Here is a 15,539-nt window from a genome sequence, read left to right as displayed (position 1 = left end):
CTCACCTTATAGTTTACTAAAAGGAAGTTCAGAAATATGTAATAATCAAGGAAACCTTCTGATTTGAGTAGACAGAAGCTTGTGGAATTTGACTTTTTATAATCTTCTGGCTTTTCTAGTCAAATGGTTTAGGTTTTGCAGTAGGAATTTGTTTTGTGTGAAACCCAGTCCTTTTGGAAAAATCACTCATGCCATGTCCCATTAACTTGCCTGTCCTCATCAGAAAGGAGCACAGCTGTCTCTGTCCTTTTCTCTTGCCCCAGAGAGAAGGGATAAAGAAGTCAGATCCTTAATATCCATCCCCATCATACATCTGGCTACTGTTCTATTATCTGTGATGTTTTCAGTGGAGTAGCATGTGGCCTGGTTCCCTCACTTATGTTCTCTTCAGTGAGCAATCTGATTTCTCCTCCCAAATTTTCTGCTTTCAGAAAAGCCATCAAGAAGGCCTCCATCTTCCCTGCCTAGATCAAGGAAAACTTCTTTTAAGGGTGAATAACCTGCCTTCTGACCCCTTACGGTGCAGCTGTTGGATTCCTGTCCTGCTGCATCGCCTCATTAAATACTATGGGGCAGAAGTACCTCAGCACTGGACTAAGGGAAATGATTCCCAGGTTCACTAGAAAATCTGCTGCTGCCTGAGTGACCTGGAAAGAGCCTCCCTTGGGCCATTTCTACACATGCCATTTTCTCTGAAAGTGGCATGCTAACAAACAGCCCAAAATATGCTAATGAGGCACAGATGCAAATTCCTGGTGCGTCATTAGCATAAGGTCATGTGATTTGGAATCCAGAAGACTTTCTTCCAGACTCCAAAATGCTGTTTAGAAGCGTGGCCCCGGGGGGTCTTCTGGAAGGAAGTCCTTCTTCCAGAGGCCCCTTCTGCCTGAAAATTTCTAAACGCTTCTAAAGAGTATTTTGGAGTCCAGAAGAAAGTCTTCTGGACTCCAAATCATGTGACCTTATGCTAATGAGGTGTGGGGAATTTGCATCCACACCTCATTAGCATATTTCAGGCCGTTTATTAGCATGCCACTTTCAGAGAAAGCAGCATGTGTAGAAACGGCCATAGTGAATAGTGCAGTGGGATGCACCCATCCTATGAAGAGCCATTGCATTAGGACTGGTCCCCATTCTCACCACCAGCTAGGGCAGGGGCAGGCTGCCATCTTAGTAAAAGGGGATGGGATATTGAACTCTTTTTTTCCCCAGGGGTGAGGGAGACTAGGTAAAGCCTCTTTTTCACTAAAGACCATACAGGTGAAAGGATTTTGCTACTATTGCCAGGCTGCCCATTCCACAAAGACGGCCATGAAAACAAACAAACAAAAAAAATGGGGAAAGCCGAGGTCTTTGAAGAATGGTAGGGAGGGGATTTCTCCTCTATGCCTAGGGGCTGCACCAAAACGAGAGGCTGGTGTTTTCATCCTGCCCCCAAGAGACCTAAGAAGGGATGTGTGCAGGCTCATGGAAGAGCAGTTTTCCTCTCTTAGCCCCTCCAGTCCAAAGCCCTCAAGAGAAGTCAAGACCAAGAGAGTTTTCACCAAAGCCATGTGTTCCTAACTCTGTGCCGCTGCCAAAAGCAGCTGTTTCCACTCTCAGCAGCAACCTAGCATTAGCATTTTGTGGTCTGAAATACATGAGCAATAAAATGTGCAGTTTAATACCCATAACTTTACACTAGGCGTAGGCTGCTCAAGTAAAAAAGTGTTGCGCAAGTGTACATGTCATTCATATGAGGAGAAACACAAAGAAACAATGAAAGAGGAATGACATAAAGGCCATAGCCACAGGTCACAGAGCACAAACTAATTGGGCAGGATATAAACAAACTTCAAGGGCTAATCACATAATATCACGAAATGAAGTGTTCATCAACTCCATAAACCAATATTTTGCTAAATCTTTTAAACCTAATTCAACTCTACTTCAAGAGTGTCTTACTTTACTGGTGGTGTAGGGCTACAGGGAGAGCTGAGGGCAAAGCCATAGTAGGACCAACATCAAAATAAGCCATGTTTTTTAATCATTTCCTGGTCACTGTGATTTCCCTGTAGTGAGTGTGCACAGGAACTTTTCCCCCAGCTTGCTTCTCTTCAGGGCTAGGCCTTTAAATTTGCCAGAACCTAGTAGCTGGGACCCTAAAGTGGCCATTTGGTAACTGGTAGCTCCCAGCTGCATTTTTCTGGCTTTAGCTAGTAAGCACTCTTTTTTCCTCCCACTTTTTCATTATTTTTATTGTCAAGGAATAAGCCAACAGCATTGGCATTAGTGGGAAGAAAAATGCAAAAGATGACTTTGAAGTTAGAGGTATGCATAGTACAGCAGATGTACCAGACTACTGCCAGCAAGCAGTGATTTGGCCGGTAGTAAATTTGCTAGTTTTTTTTACAAATGAGCCGTCAGGGCCTCCTTTACCAGAGTTGCTCCTTGAGGTTTTTGAAGTTTGCTTTTGGTTTCACTGCTGCCGTCTAGCTAACAAAAATGTATTTGCTTGTTGGGTTTATCAGGAATTATTTGGTTGAACGGGGGTTGCTACACAAACCAGTGTTATCCACTGGTGCTCACTGCAGCTTGGTTCTCACCATTGGTAAGACTTCATTTGAGGGCAGGGGACTGCACTAGATGACCTCCTAAGGTCCCTTCCAGTTAAAAAAAAACAAAATAAGGGAGCTATTTCTGCAAAATTAGGTTAACTTTTTCCAGAAATGGCCACTAATTTGGGTGCCTCTCTCAGTGCTCAATTTAAGACATCTATGGCCTTCATGGGGTCTGCACTCCTTTTCAGAGTTGGTTAGAAAAATGTTGACAAAACATTTTGACAGAATTGGCCTATTCCTGAAAATCACAGTGTTTTGCAGAAAAGGCTCAATTTCAAGAAACTCCAGATGAATCCCAGGCACTCTGATTTGGTAGGAAAAATTCGAAAAATAATACATTTCATGAAACTGAACTTTGGTGTTCCAGCCAGCTCTACTCCCATTGTCTTCCACTGGAGTTACAAGAGCTCATCACACTTGAGAATCAGCATGAAAGTATCATCTTGTAGATACTCAGGCCCCACAGAACTTGCAATGAGGCCCTCAAGCCTGCAACTGATGATGTCAAGGCACAGCAATGTGCCTGCAAGGAACTCCATGGACACCTGTGCATCTGCCACATGGGCTTCGTGGCTGATCCATATGATGCAATTTGTAGGATCAGAGCTCAAGTTGTCACTTTTGAAAATGCTGGAAGTACTGAGCACATACAGTCACAGCTGTGCACAATAGGTGGAATTTAATTGATCTCAAAATAAAGAGTTGGTTTTATCATAACCTATAGTTGTAGTCATGAATTTTTCATTTAGGAATTGGTCAATGGAATTAAAATCTTTTCAATGACCTAATTCACTTCTGAACTGCAACTTTCCCACCACTTGGTCTGCAAAATATTATTCTGCAGTCTATGTGAGTCCTTCAGGTATGTGGTGTTCTGTATGGTTTGCGCCATTTGTAACACATATAAGTGCAGAAAAAAATAAGCTAAAACTAAAGGATCTGGATTTTTTTGTTTCTTTTGTTTTGTTTTTGAAAATAAGGATCTTAAAAAATAATTGAAGATTATAAAATTAACACCATAGTTTCCCAATGGACAGTCCACAAAAGAATTTGGGATTCTAGTCCTGCTCCTTCTTGGAGAAAGCATTTGCCCTTAAGATTTCCATGCAATTCACTAGAATCAACACTCCAGTTAACTCTCGCCACTGTTTGGTCAAAGGGTTTTTCATTTTATCCAGAGCTGATTGCAGGTCTTGTAACACGTCTCTGTAGCTGTCTCCATAGTGAGCACCCCACGTGTACAGAAAATCATATGCAGGTTTCCACATCATCTGCAAAGAATATTTTGAATATTAGGAGAAAATAAAGCAATGTATAATGACTTTCTCGATGCATTATAAGGGCATAATAATGAAAACATTTTAGGAAAGGAAACACTAACATTGCTGTTTGAGTGCACTGAAATATTTTCTCTCATAAAGCACATTGAGATAAAAATTGCAGGGTGTGTCTACACCAGGAACTAACATTGACGTTAACTTCGAAGTTAAGCACTACTTCGAAGTAGCCAGCAGAGAGTCTACACACATTTTCCCTTACATCAAAGTTAACTTTGAAGTAGGGAGCCCAACTTCAAAGTCCTTACCCCATTCCCGGGAATGGAGTAGTTCCCTGCTTCAAAGTTGAACTTCGAAGTAGGGTGTGTGTAGACGCTCAGCTTTGAAGTTGCTTACTTCAAAGCCCTACTGCGAAGTAAGCAACTTCAAAGTTATTTTTGTAGTGTAGACACAGTCATAGAGTCCCATCTATGCTGTCAGCTTTGCTATAGATATTGATGTTTTTGTGAAATAAGAAGCAAAAAGAGATAGAAAAGAGAAAAAGATAAAATGAAGAATCTATCAAATTGACAACCACATTTCTGTCTGTACTGTTCATACCTAGCATAGATACAATGCCAAAGATCACTCACACTGGAAAGATTGTGGGGGGTAGGGGATGATTTCTTTTGTTTCACTTTAATGTGTGCATTCAGGCCTGCTGATGGAGGGGCAATAAGGGTAATTGCTCCAGAGCCTGGAGTTTCAAAGGAGCCCAGACCTGCTAACTGCCACTGTTGCTACTTTGGAAGCAGAAGTAGCTGGAGCTCTGGGCCCTTTTGAATTGCCATGACAGCACTGCTGTGCCACTGCATGTGGCTGTAGTGGAGCAGGGGAGGGGAGGCAAGAGGTGGGGTCCAGACAGCTCTGAGGGCTGAATGCCTTAGACCTTGCCTCTTCTGCCCTTGGCCCCACCCCTTCCAGGCAGTGGAGCAAGGCCCTCCACACCTTGCCTCTTGCCCACACTGGCACTGTGTGCATTTAACATCAGGTTTGCACATGGTGACCCTCCTTGTTGATGGTCAGTTGCACTTCTTGTCTTGTGAAGCAGAATTATGGTGTCTTTCTTACACACTGCTCGGGATGGAGCTCATATACATGCTTTGCCAGAGGGTGACAGCGGCAAAAAAAGTATGTGCCCAGAAAAGGAGGAAGAAGGGATGGGTTTAAGCCTATTTATAATTGTTGCTCTCTGTGGCTATGATCCTAGAAGCCGTGGCATCACTTGTGCATAAATGTTTGCCTATAGGAGGCTTATATATACCAGCAAGGGCTAGAAAAACCTTTACAAAAGCTTAAAGCTAAAGATCAGGCCATAAAAATCCACCATCAACATCTACGAACTTAAAAATCATCAGATTGATAGTGCCATCTTGAAAGTACTCATAAATATTTCCTTCATGACAAGCAGACTTTATGCGGCAGTGACACAGCTATTGTTAATTGTCATAGCTCCATGGAAGTCAGTGATGCTACACCAATTTTCACCAGCTGCAGATGTGCCCCTATGTCTTTTAAAGTGACAGTAGACACTGGAGGGGTAGAGGTGGGGAGAAAGGAGGGACACCCAGCTTTATACGACTTCCAGATCAAATGCCCTCACTTTGCTTGGTTTGCAAATAAAAAGGTAGTTTTCCTAGTTGCTACTTCTGCAGTCTTAACCTGGGCTTTGAAAATCAAGCTGTGTTCCCTCTGGCTTGCCAGTCATCACCAGTAATAAAGTTTCTGCAACTGGAACTCAGTTAGCAACTGTGTAGCTGATGCATAAGGCAGGCAGGAATCCAATTCTCTTTCCCAGAGATGCTTCGCCTCTGCTGGGTTAAAGGGAATATAAAGCTGCACTAAGCTGATAGAACTCTGCATATAAACAGAGCTGTCAAGTGAGAAAGTCTCATTTTTGTATAGCCTTTCTCATTAGTCCAGCACTGGAAGAGACTTCTATAATAGGATATTGTTACTCCTTTGTGACCAAAAGAGTTAGCTCATTGTGAGGGTCTTGTGGGGTGTTTTGGCCAGGAGGAAAAGCTATAGATGGAGTGTGGTATTTCTTTGATGCCATCCTCTCTATTTACAAAAGCTGTACAATGTCCTGATTCTCCAAATACAGCCGGAGTCAAATCATAGTGGAGTTTCTTTGCTCACAACCCCTGCCAGCATTTAGCCCAGAAGTTCTCTCTCTCGTGCTTGTTCTTTCTCTTTCTCTCTTTTTCTCAAGGTCACTACTGCTCCTGTGGCTATCTTTGACATTCTGCTATTATGGTCACTGACACAGACCCTTGCATTCTCTCTAACCACATAGCTCTGTTTCTGACGAGCCTCAGGTGTCCTTGTGTTTTAAGTGACGGTTCCTAATTCAGTTCCATAACAATAATAGCAGTGACTAGCTCTTATCAAAAGCTTTTCATCAGTAGATCTCAAAGTGTTTTTCAAATTACATCCATTTTACAAAAGGAGAAACTGAGGCACAGAACGAGGACATGATATGCCCACTGCAGGCCAGTGGCAAAGCTGAGATTTAAATCCAGGTCTCCTAAGTCCCTAAAAGAACATTAATTGTTTCTTACATGTATCACCTATGAAGAATGGTTTTCACCTCCCTCTCTCCAACCACCATCATCACACACAACAGTTTCAGCAACAAAGGGTCCTGTGGCACCTTATAGACTAACAGAAAAGTCTTGAGCATGAGCTTTTGTGAGCACAGACTCACTTCATCAGATGCTGGTCTTGGAAATCTGGAGGGCCAGGTATAAATAAGCCAGAGCAAGGGTGGAGATAACAAGGTTAGCTCAGTCAGCAAGGGTGAGGCTTACTACCAGAAGTTGATCTGGAGGTGTGAACACCAAGGGAGGGGAAGCTGCTTTTGTATTTAGCCAGCCATTTGCAGTCTTTGTTTAAGCCAGAGCTGAGGGCATCGAATTTGCAGATGAATTGTAGCTCAGAAATTTCTCTTTGGAGTCTGGTCCTGAAATTTCTTTGCTGTAGGATAGCTACTTTTAAGTCTGCTACTGTGTGGCCTGGGAGATTGAAGTGCTCGCCTATGGGTTTTTGTATATTGCCATTTCTGATATCTGATTTGTTGTGAGGTTTAATCCAACTCCACACAGTGTTATCACTACAGGTACAAATGTCAGGTAATACATACAGTCAACTGGGTTTTTGTTTTGTACTCTGACCATATGTTGTAACATGCTGAAACCAACAAATTTATTAATATCATCAGGCCAATAAAGATATTCATTTGTTTTAATTATAGATATTCTAAGAAGCTCATAGCTGCAGAGTCTTACATGTGCCAGACAGGTGCATTCCTGATGGACAAGTAGCAAAAGCAACCAGACAGCTGCTGAAGTGGACATCTGGGGATTCCCATGATATAAGGGAATTGCTGATACTCTACAATCAACTCTGCTGTCTAAAACTGCTACCTAAAGGGTGTTACAGGGATGGGGGAGAAAAAAAATTTTCCTTAACTTACTGTCGTAGGTCAAAAAGACATGGACTTAAATTGCAGCATGGTTAGGTTGGACATTAGGAAAAATTTCCTGTGGGGATGGTTAAGCACTGAAATAAATTGCTTAGGGAAGTTGTGGAACCTCCATCATTCCAGATTTTTAAGAGCAGGTTAGACAAACACCTTTCAGAGGTGATCTAGAGGGTGGCTGGTCCTACCCATGAGTACAAGGGACTGGACTTGATGACCTCTCAAGGTCCCTTCCAGTTCTAGTACTCTGTGACTCTGTCAGACTCTCTGGAACAGGTAAAGGTCCAGAATGTGGGAAAGGTTAAAAAGAAGGGGCTGCAACATGCTGTACCCAGTAATCCTCATTAGCTATGGGGAAATAAGGGATGGGCGGCACTGACAAGCAATGACAGAGCACCCTTTAAACTGTCCTGACTTGTTCAGAGGCTAGTTTGGCCCTGGGCAGACAAAGGATTAGAAAGGTGGGAAGAGTGGACATTTTGCTTTTCCCTTCCCTTCAGCAAAGCTGAGCTCATCTCCATTATAGTTGAGGATTTATTCCATACACTCCTATATACCAAACAGTGCATCACAAGTTCAAATTGTTTGTTTAACTCTTTAATGAATTACTGAAGGTTACAAATTCAGCTGCTGTCTGCATGCAAAGATCTTTACTACTACAGTAAACTCTCTCCTATCCAACGGCCCCGAGACTGGGAGGTTGCTGGATATTCAATACAGCAGAACCCTGAGATATGTGCACTGGAGTTGCACGTATCTTGGGTTAATGCCACTCTGAGTGATGGGGAGCTGGAGCCGGGCCCTGCCACTCAGGGGAGCTGGGAAACTGACATCCCTGGTCAGTTTCCTGGCTCTGGTGCATAGACAGCAACCTGGAGCCAGGTGCCAGCTCCCCGCCACTCACAGGAGTGGGGACATTGACCAATGCACTGGTCAGCTTCTTGGCTCCCGTCTGTGGCAGCAGCCAGCTGGGCTGCCACCACTGACAGAAGAGGTTTCCCTGCTCCTGTCAGCGGCAGCAGGCAAGAGCCTGACTCTTGGCTGCCACCACTGACAGGAGTGAGCAAACCGGATGCTCACCACACTGACTGGAGCAGTTTCCCACAGCTCTCAGCTGCCCACCACTTACAGGAGACAGGAAACTGTCCAGTGGATCTGCACTGGTCAGCTCCCTGGATCCCCCGAGTTAAGTGAAATTTGACTTATGGGGGTCTACAGTATTCTGGATAATAGAGAGGTATACCTAGTAATGCATAACACTAAAGAAAAACAAGACTAGACATTAAGAAACAAACAAAAATGTTTGCAGAGTACTTTATTTACCAACTACAGTAGTATTGTACACTGTAAACTTCTACTGTATTTGCTGTATTTATTTGTATTTACTTTCACTATACTAATGGAAAACATAACTAAAATATACTTATGGTTAATATGTCAGTTATCTGAGAGTTCCAGATGCTAGAATGTCAGATATGAAAACGTTTACTGTATTAGTGCGCTATCTTCACTACTAGCTGAACATGTCACTTGGAGGGTTACAAGGCAGAGCATCTACTTTGTGACTAAAAGGCTGTGTCTACATTAGCCAAAAACTTTGAAATGGCCATGCAAATGACCATTTCAAAGTTTACTAATGAAGCGCTGAAATACATATTCAGCGCCTCATTAGCATGCGGGCGGCCGCAGCACTTTGAAATTGACTTGGCTCGCCGCCGCGTGGCTCGTCCAGACGGGGCTCCTTTTTGAAAGGACCCCAGCTACTTCGAAGTCCCCTTATTCCTATGAGCAGATAGGAGTTTTTGGCTAGTGTAGACATGGCCAAAATGTTTAGTATCAAATCCCTTGCATGGCAACTATTAAGAGACATTAAAAACATTATAATAAGGCCCTACAAATAAGCCTGCCTTGTTACAGCTATGCCAATGCAAACCCTGGTGTGGACACACTCTCCATTAAAAATAAGAATAAAAGAATATAAGACTGGTCATACTGGGTCAGACCAAAATTTCATCTAGCCTAGTATCCTCTCCTACCAACTGGCCAAAACCAGATGCCCCAGGGGGAGTAAACAGAAGAGGTAATCATTGAGCAATCCCTCTCCTGTCTTCCATTTTCAGCCTCTGACAAACAAAGGCTAGGGACACCATTTCTATCCATCATGGCTAATAGGTATTAATGGACCTAATCTCCATGAATTTATCTAGTTATTTTTTGAACCCTGATAAAGTAGTGGTCTTCATAACGTTCTCTGGAAAGGAGTTCCACAGGTTGACTAAGTGCTGTGTGAAGAAAAACCTCTTTGTGTTGGTTTTATACCCACTACCTATTAATTTCATTTGGTGACCCCAGGTTCTTTTGTTTTGGGAACAAGTATATAATTTTTCCTTATTCACTTGCTCCATACCTGTCATGACTTTATAGACCTCTATCCTATCCCCCCTTAGTCTACTCTTTTTTCAGATGAAACCAGTCTTTTTAATCTCTCATCATATGGCACCTGTTCCAAATCCCTGACTATTCTTGTTGCCCTTTTCTGACCTTTTTCAATGTCAATATACCTGTTTTAAGATGAGGCAACCACACCTGTATCCAGTATTTAAGATGTGGGCATACCACGGATTTATATTGTCTTTGAGTACTCATTTAGCATCTCAATCCTGTAGTGGCTCCATGAGTTGTTTAGTGGACTTTCTGCTTTTGATGTACTTAAAAAACATCTTGCTATTAATTTTTTAATTTTTGACTAGGTATTCTTCAAATTCATTTTTGGCTTTCTTAATTATATATTTACACCTCATTTGACAGACTTTATGCTCCTTTCTCTTTTCCTCACTAGGACTGAATTTCCACTTTTTAAATGATGCCTTCTTATCTCTCACTGCTTCTTTTAGTTGGTTATTATGCCATGGTGGCACTTTTTTGGTTTTCTTCTATTATTTTTTGGTTTGGACTGCATCTACTCTTCCCCAATCCCCCTTCCGGCAGGGGCATTGTAATAAGCAGAGTGGAAGATGCAAATGAGGCATGGATTAAAATATCTCATGCCTTATTTGCATATTCTCTCAAGATCTCACTTTTGGAATCCAAAGCTGCAAACATTTGTGGCAGAAGGGTGTTCCGGGGGGGCGGGTTCCTCTGGAAGGACCCCCATTTCCTTCTGAAGGAACCCCATCTACATGGCAGCATTGGCTTCCAGAAGGGGATCACACCCTTCTTTGTTGATTTTTAGGGGAGGAACCTTTAGCAAACTCTCCTGCTATACATCTCAGCTTCCCATGAGGAATTCATTACAGAAGAATCAGTACATTAAGAATTGAATTTAGTTCTACACTCTGGTAGGTTGTAAGTCATTTTTGGGCTGACACTTTTTCCAGCTAGATATCTTGCCATCTGTACCTTTAAAATATTGTATGTTTACTTTTTTTTTAATATACTGTTCTGTCTGATGAAACCTTACTCATCCCAATAAAGAAATGATTAAACAAACTGATAGACTGGTGTAGTTTTTCCTATAATGTTCTTCAATAAAATATGCTAGATGTTGTTATTTGTATGTTGTAAATAACTACAATGTGTATGCAGCAGCTGGCATCACCACACAGTAGAGAATGTTGTACGTAGTTTAACTTCAATATACAAATCTCTTGAACATAAAGGACATGGGTGTTAAGCCAGCACAATCTGTGAGTGTGTGTGTGTTTGAGTGTGTATGTGTTGTTCCCCCACACACTAAACAGGAATAGCTATTTGTTTGCAACAACTATTTCATCTGTCTCGTAATGACAGTTTAATACTACCGGGATCTGCACCAGTGTTTGAATAATAGCTCTACACAATGACACTATAGCCAGACAAACAATAAAAGTGCTATACAATTTAGTTTCCTTTTCTACCAAATAATATTCTCTGTATAGTGCAGGCTGCAAACTCAATGTAATTTTCCACGTAAGATTTGAAATTTTTCTTACCAAAGTCGTCGTCTGCCATACTAATGAGAGCAGCAACATAAATTTGAAAACCCAAAGGGCATTCTTTTTAAACTTTTGATGGGAACAAGATAACTATTACATTTTCCCTAAGTGTACATTCAGCTATTGATGGTGAACCTGGTGAGAAAAGTGTATCACACCTCCCAACATCACTTGTACTGTCTCAGGTATTCTTGGATGTGAGAAGAACAATATAATCAGTTAAAATGAGATAACAGATTTTGAATTCAGCTTTGGGAAATCATTTAATACAAAAATGACAATTTGGAGATGTCTCTCAAGGATGTACTGATTCCTTGCTGGTGCTGATGGGAAAGAAAAATAATATAGTTGAATAGGCTGTAAATTACCAGTGTGTCTTGTATCAGAAAAGGAGCCCACAGACATAAACAATCTTAAGATGGCAATCTAGGGCTACGTCTACACGTGCACCCAACTTCGAAATAGCTTATTTCGATGTTGCGACATCGAAATAGGCTATTTCGATGAATAACGTCTACACGTCCTCCAGGGCTGGCAACGTCGATGTTCAACATCGACGTTGCGCGGCACCACATCGAAATAGGCACAGCGAGGGAACGTCTACACGGCACAGTAGCACACATCGAAATAAGGGAGCCAGGCACAGCTGCAGACAGGGTCACGGGGCGGAGTCAACAGCAAGTCGCTCCCTTAAAGGGCCCCTCCCAGACACACTTTCATTAAACAGTGCAAGATACACAGAGCCAACAACTAGTTGCAGACCCTGTATATGCAGCACGGACCCCCAGCTGCAGCAGCAGCAGCCAGAAGCCCTGGGCTAAGGGCTGCTGCCCACGGTGACCACAGAGCCCCGCAAGGGCTGGAGAGAGAGTATCTCTCAACCCCCCAGCTGATGGCCGCCATGGAGGACCCCGCTATTTCGATGTTGCGGGACGCGGATCGTCTACACGTCCCTACTTCGATGTTGAACGTCGAAGTAGGGCGCTATTCCCATCCCCTCATGGGGTTAGCGACTTCGACGTCTCGCCGCCTAACGTCGATTTCAACTTCGAAATAGCGTCCAACACGTGTAGACGTGACGGGCGCTATTTCGAAGTTACTGCCGCTACTTCGAAGTAGCGTGCACGTGTAGACGCAGCCTAGGTTTTCACTGCTTTCAGGCTCCAAAATGTAATTCTCCTCAGGGACTGGGTACTCAATGCAAGAATTAGTCCTTCCGAAAAATGTGATTTTCAACCTCACAGTGCAGACTTCATCTTCCTAGAGACTGCAGCATGGACCGTCTCATTTGAAATTATAAAGGTCGCCGCCCCACATAAGTGAAATTATAGAACATCCCAGTCGCAAGCACGCACACGCGCATAAGCAGTATTGGATAGATTATGAGCAGCTGAACAGCTAGATACTAGGAAAGGAGGTAGCAGTGTGTGCCTAGCCAACTCTTTCTGAGGACTACCAGCATATGCTCTACAGACCAGCAGTACGTAGTCTACTGACCACACTGTGGCTATGTCTACACAGCGCTCCCCCCAGCACCACTGCTGGTAGAGCTATGCAAAATGAGCTTCTCGGGATTGCACATGGCGTGCCATTTGCACACTCCCAAAGTTCATTACCACACCCCTGCGAGAGTTCGGCATTGGCAGAAGGGTGTGCTGGCACTACAGAGGCCATGTAGGTATGCCTCTGCTGGCTAAACCCCCCTCTGTCACCAGACCCTTATACCTGAGATTTTTCAGGCATAAGGGTCTGGTGACAGTGGGGCTTTTTGCTGGCAGAGGCATATCCACACGGTCTCTTTACTTCCAGCACTGCGAGGCCGAGCTCTCATGCAGCTATGCCAATAAGCTGTGGAACCATGCTAATGAGCAGCCATTTGCAATTTTGAGGCTGCTCTTTAGAATGGACCTGCCAGGAAAGCTGCTCCATGCCGACCCAACCTGCGATATCAGCTGCTCTAGAAAAAGGATATAGACAAATGGATGACCTGAAGGAGATATCTAACAGTGCATCTGCACATAGCTCACCTAAGGAGCTCATTTCCCATGATTGCCAATGTGGCAAATGCTACCAAATAAGGCATGTGTTGTTTTAAAGTTTAGACCAAAGGAAAGGTGTTCTTGTCACCTTTTAGTACAGTGCATGGTTGTACGGACTTTATGAAAATGGGCACCTACTTCTCTTTAAATGGTTTAATCTCTATCATTTTATTTAGTATTCATATAGTATCAAGAGTCTGCATGGCACTGGAGAGCAATTTAAAAAGTTCAGTGTCTGCTCCGAGTTACACTGGGAAAAGTCTGACGAAACTCCATGGAAATCAATGGCTTTGCATCTGCAGGGGCAAAAAGAGAATGAGGCCTATCGCTTCTGCCTCAGAGAGATGACAATCAGTGAGGAATACACAGAAGGGTTGTTGTCAGCAGATAAAGAAAGGGGCAGGAAAGAGTGAGAGAAGTGCTACAGCATGTAAAATGCTCAAATAGGATGGATGTTTAAGTTGCCTGTGTAGGCGTCAGTGATTGTTTTCTGTTTGGTTGCAGAATTCTAGGACGAGGTAAGGCAAAAGTGGAACTGCTGGGATTTTGCAGTGGAAGCACGAGGCACCAGCAGTGGACAGCTGGAAGAAGTGGGTTCGAAAAAAGATTGTGAAGGACAGAGAGGGCGCTTTCAGGCACATGCTATGCAGGGAGAGCACACCTATAAAGACATGAGGAAGAAGAAGAGGCAAAGGTGAGTCAGGGGAACATGGGAAGTGACTTGGGAAATAGGCAAGCAACAGGGGCTGACCTGCAGACAATAGTCAAATCATGCACAACATCAAAAATGAGAACGAGGCATTTCAATTTGATGCCAATAGAAACTGAGAGCCACACAAATGACTTACAGTGTGGGGTTACCTCGGGGTGGACAATCAGAAGCCCATGGATTGGCTGCAGTTCTCCAGGATTAGCCCCTGGTGAGCTGCCAGCCAATGGGAGCTTTGAGAAGTGGTGGCTCGATCCATGCTGCTTCCTGCCACTCCCAGTGGCTGGGAATGGTGAACCACAGCCAACTGGAGTGGCAAGGTGCCATGCCTGTAGACATGGAGATAAATAAAGCATCTGGTGGCCTGGCAGGGCTAATCCGGTGAACCACATTTGACCAATGGTCCTGTTGTTTCCTATCCCGATGTAACCCCTAGGTTACGTGATCAGCATGGCAGGAAAGGATAATCATCATAGTCAATATGCTGAAGATAAAGCAGAGGAAAGAAGGAAAGTCTCAGGGACTGTAGAAGGCAGGTGGTGTACACCAAGTGTGAAGCAGAAGGAACAAGATTGCCATCAACTAGATGTGAAGAAAGAAAGAATGAAAGAAAGAAAGAAGCAGCAAAAAATTAGCATACATTGTGAACCTGAATGATTGAGAAAATAAGTGGAAATTTCAATAGTGACAGGGAAAGGAGACCACAGAGGAGGAATGATGAGTTCAGATTGTTCCATATGCAGGTTGTGGAAGCACAAAGATATCAAGGTGAGACAATATTTCAGAAAGATGGAAAGAGTTGGGAGTCTAGACAGAGGGAGAGAGAGCAGAATGTAAAGGCAGATTTGAGTATCTGCAGAGGTGCTGGAAGTGCAGGAGAAAAAAAAATGGCTGAGAACAGATTCTTGGAAATCATTAACTAATAATGACCAATAGAAGAAAGAGGATCCACTGAATGAATATACATACATGAAGCAGGAGAATCAAGAACTTATGAAAAGTGAAGGAAAGTCTTAAGGGGAAGTGGATGTTACAGACACCTAAGAAATGAAGAAGAAAATTTCAATTTGATACTTTTAATCCACATAACTCAAAAGCTTAACTAAGGAAAAGAAGTATCACTGGGACTATTATTGAGAGTAAAACTAATGCACAGAAATGTGCCCAAGGTTAGAGAACTGTGACTAGAACCAGGCCTCCTGGCACCCAAGCCAGTTCCCCATCCACTGGGATATAGTTCCTTCTTGGGACAAAATATCTTTAAGTCTCACAAAGGTAGTGGCTGTTGCTTCGGCCCTTTTTTGTGGCAAGAACAAGAATATGATTGGGGAAGGGGAGAGCAAGAAAAAAACCTTAAATCAAAGACAGAAATTCAGGAGTGGATAATCCACCTCAGTAGCTTTGAAATGAAGCAAGT

At 43.1% G+C, this 15,539-nt stretch overlaps 1 protein-coding gene across 1 annotated transcript in view; it reads right to left on the bottom strand.

Annotated features, from left to right (window-relative positions):
* Nucleotides 1–3,493: 3,493 nt before the first annotated feature.
* The window catches only part of MACC1 (MET transcriptional regulator MACC1), a 49,620-nt gene continuing 37,574 nt past the window's right edge, over nt 3,494–15,539 (bottom strand). Inside the window, exon 5 of the mRNA XM_074986189.1 lies at nt 3,494–3,871. Coding sequence (XP_074842290.1) covers nt 3,659–3,871 — 213 coding nt within the window. The 3' untranslated portion in view covers nt 3,494–3,658. The remainder of the gene's footprint in view (nt 3,872–15,539) is intronic.

The sequence above is a fragment of the Carettochelys insculpta genome, chromosome 2 (assembly GCF_033958435.1).
Source record: "Carettochelys insculpta isolate YL-2023 chromosome 2, ASM3395843v1, whole genome shotgun sequence".
In the NCBI taxonomy this organism is placed as follows: domain Eukaryota; kingdom Metazoa; phylum Chordata; order Testudines; family Carettochelyidae; genus Carettochelys; species Carettochelys insculpta.
Note: the sequence above shows the minus strand (reverse complement) of the source record. Positions and strands in the feature narration are given on the sequence as shown.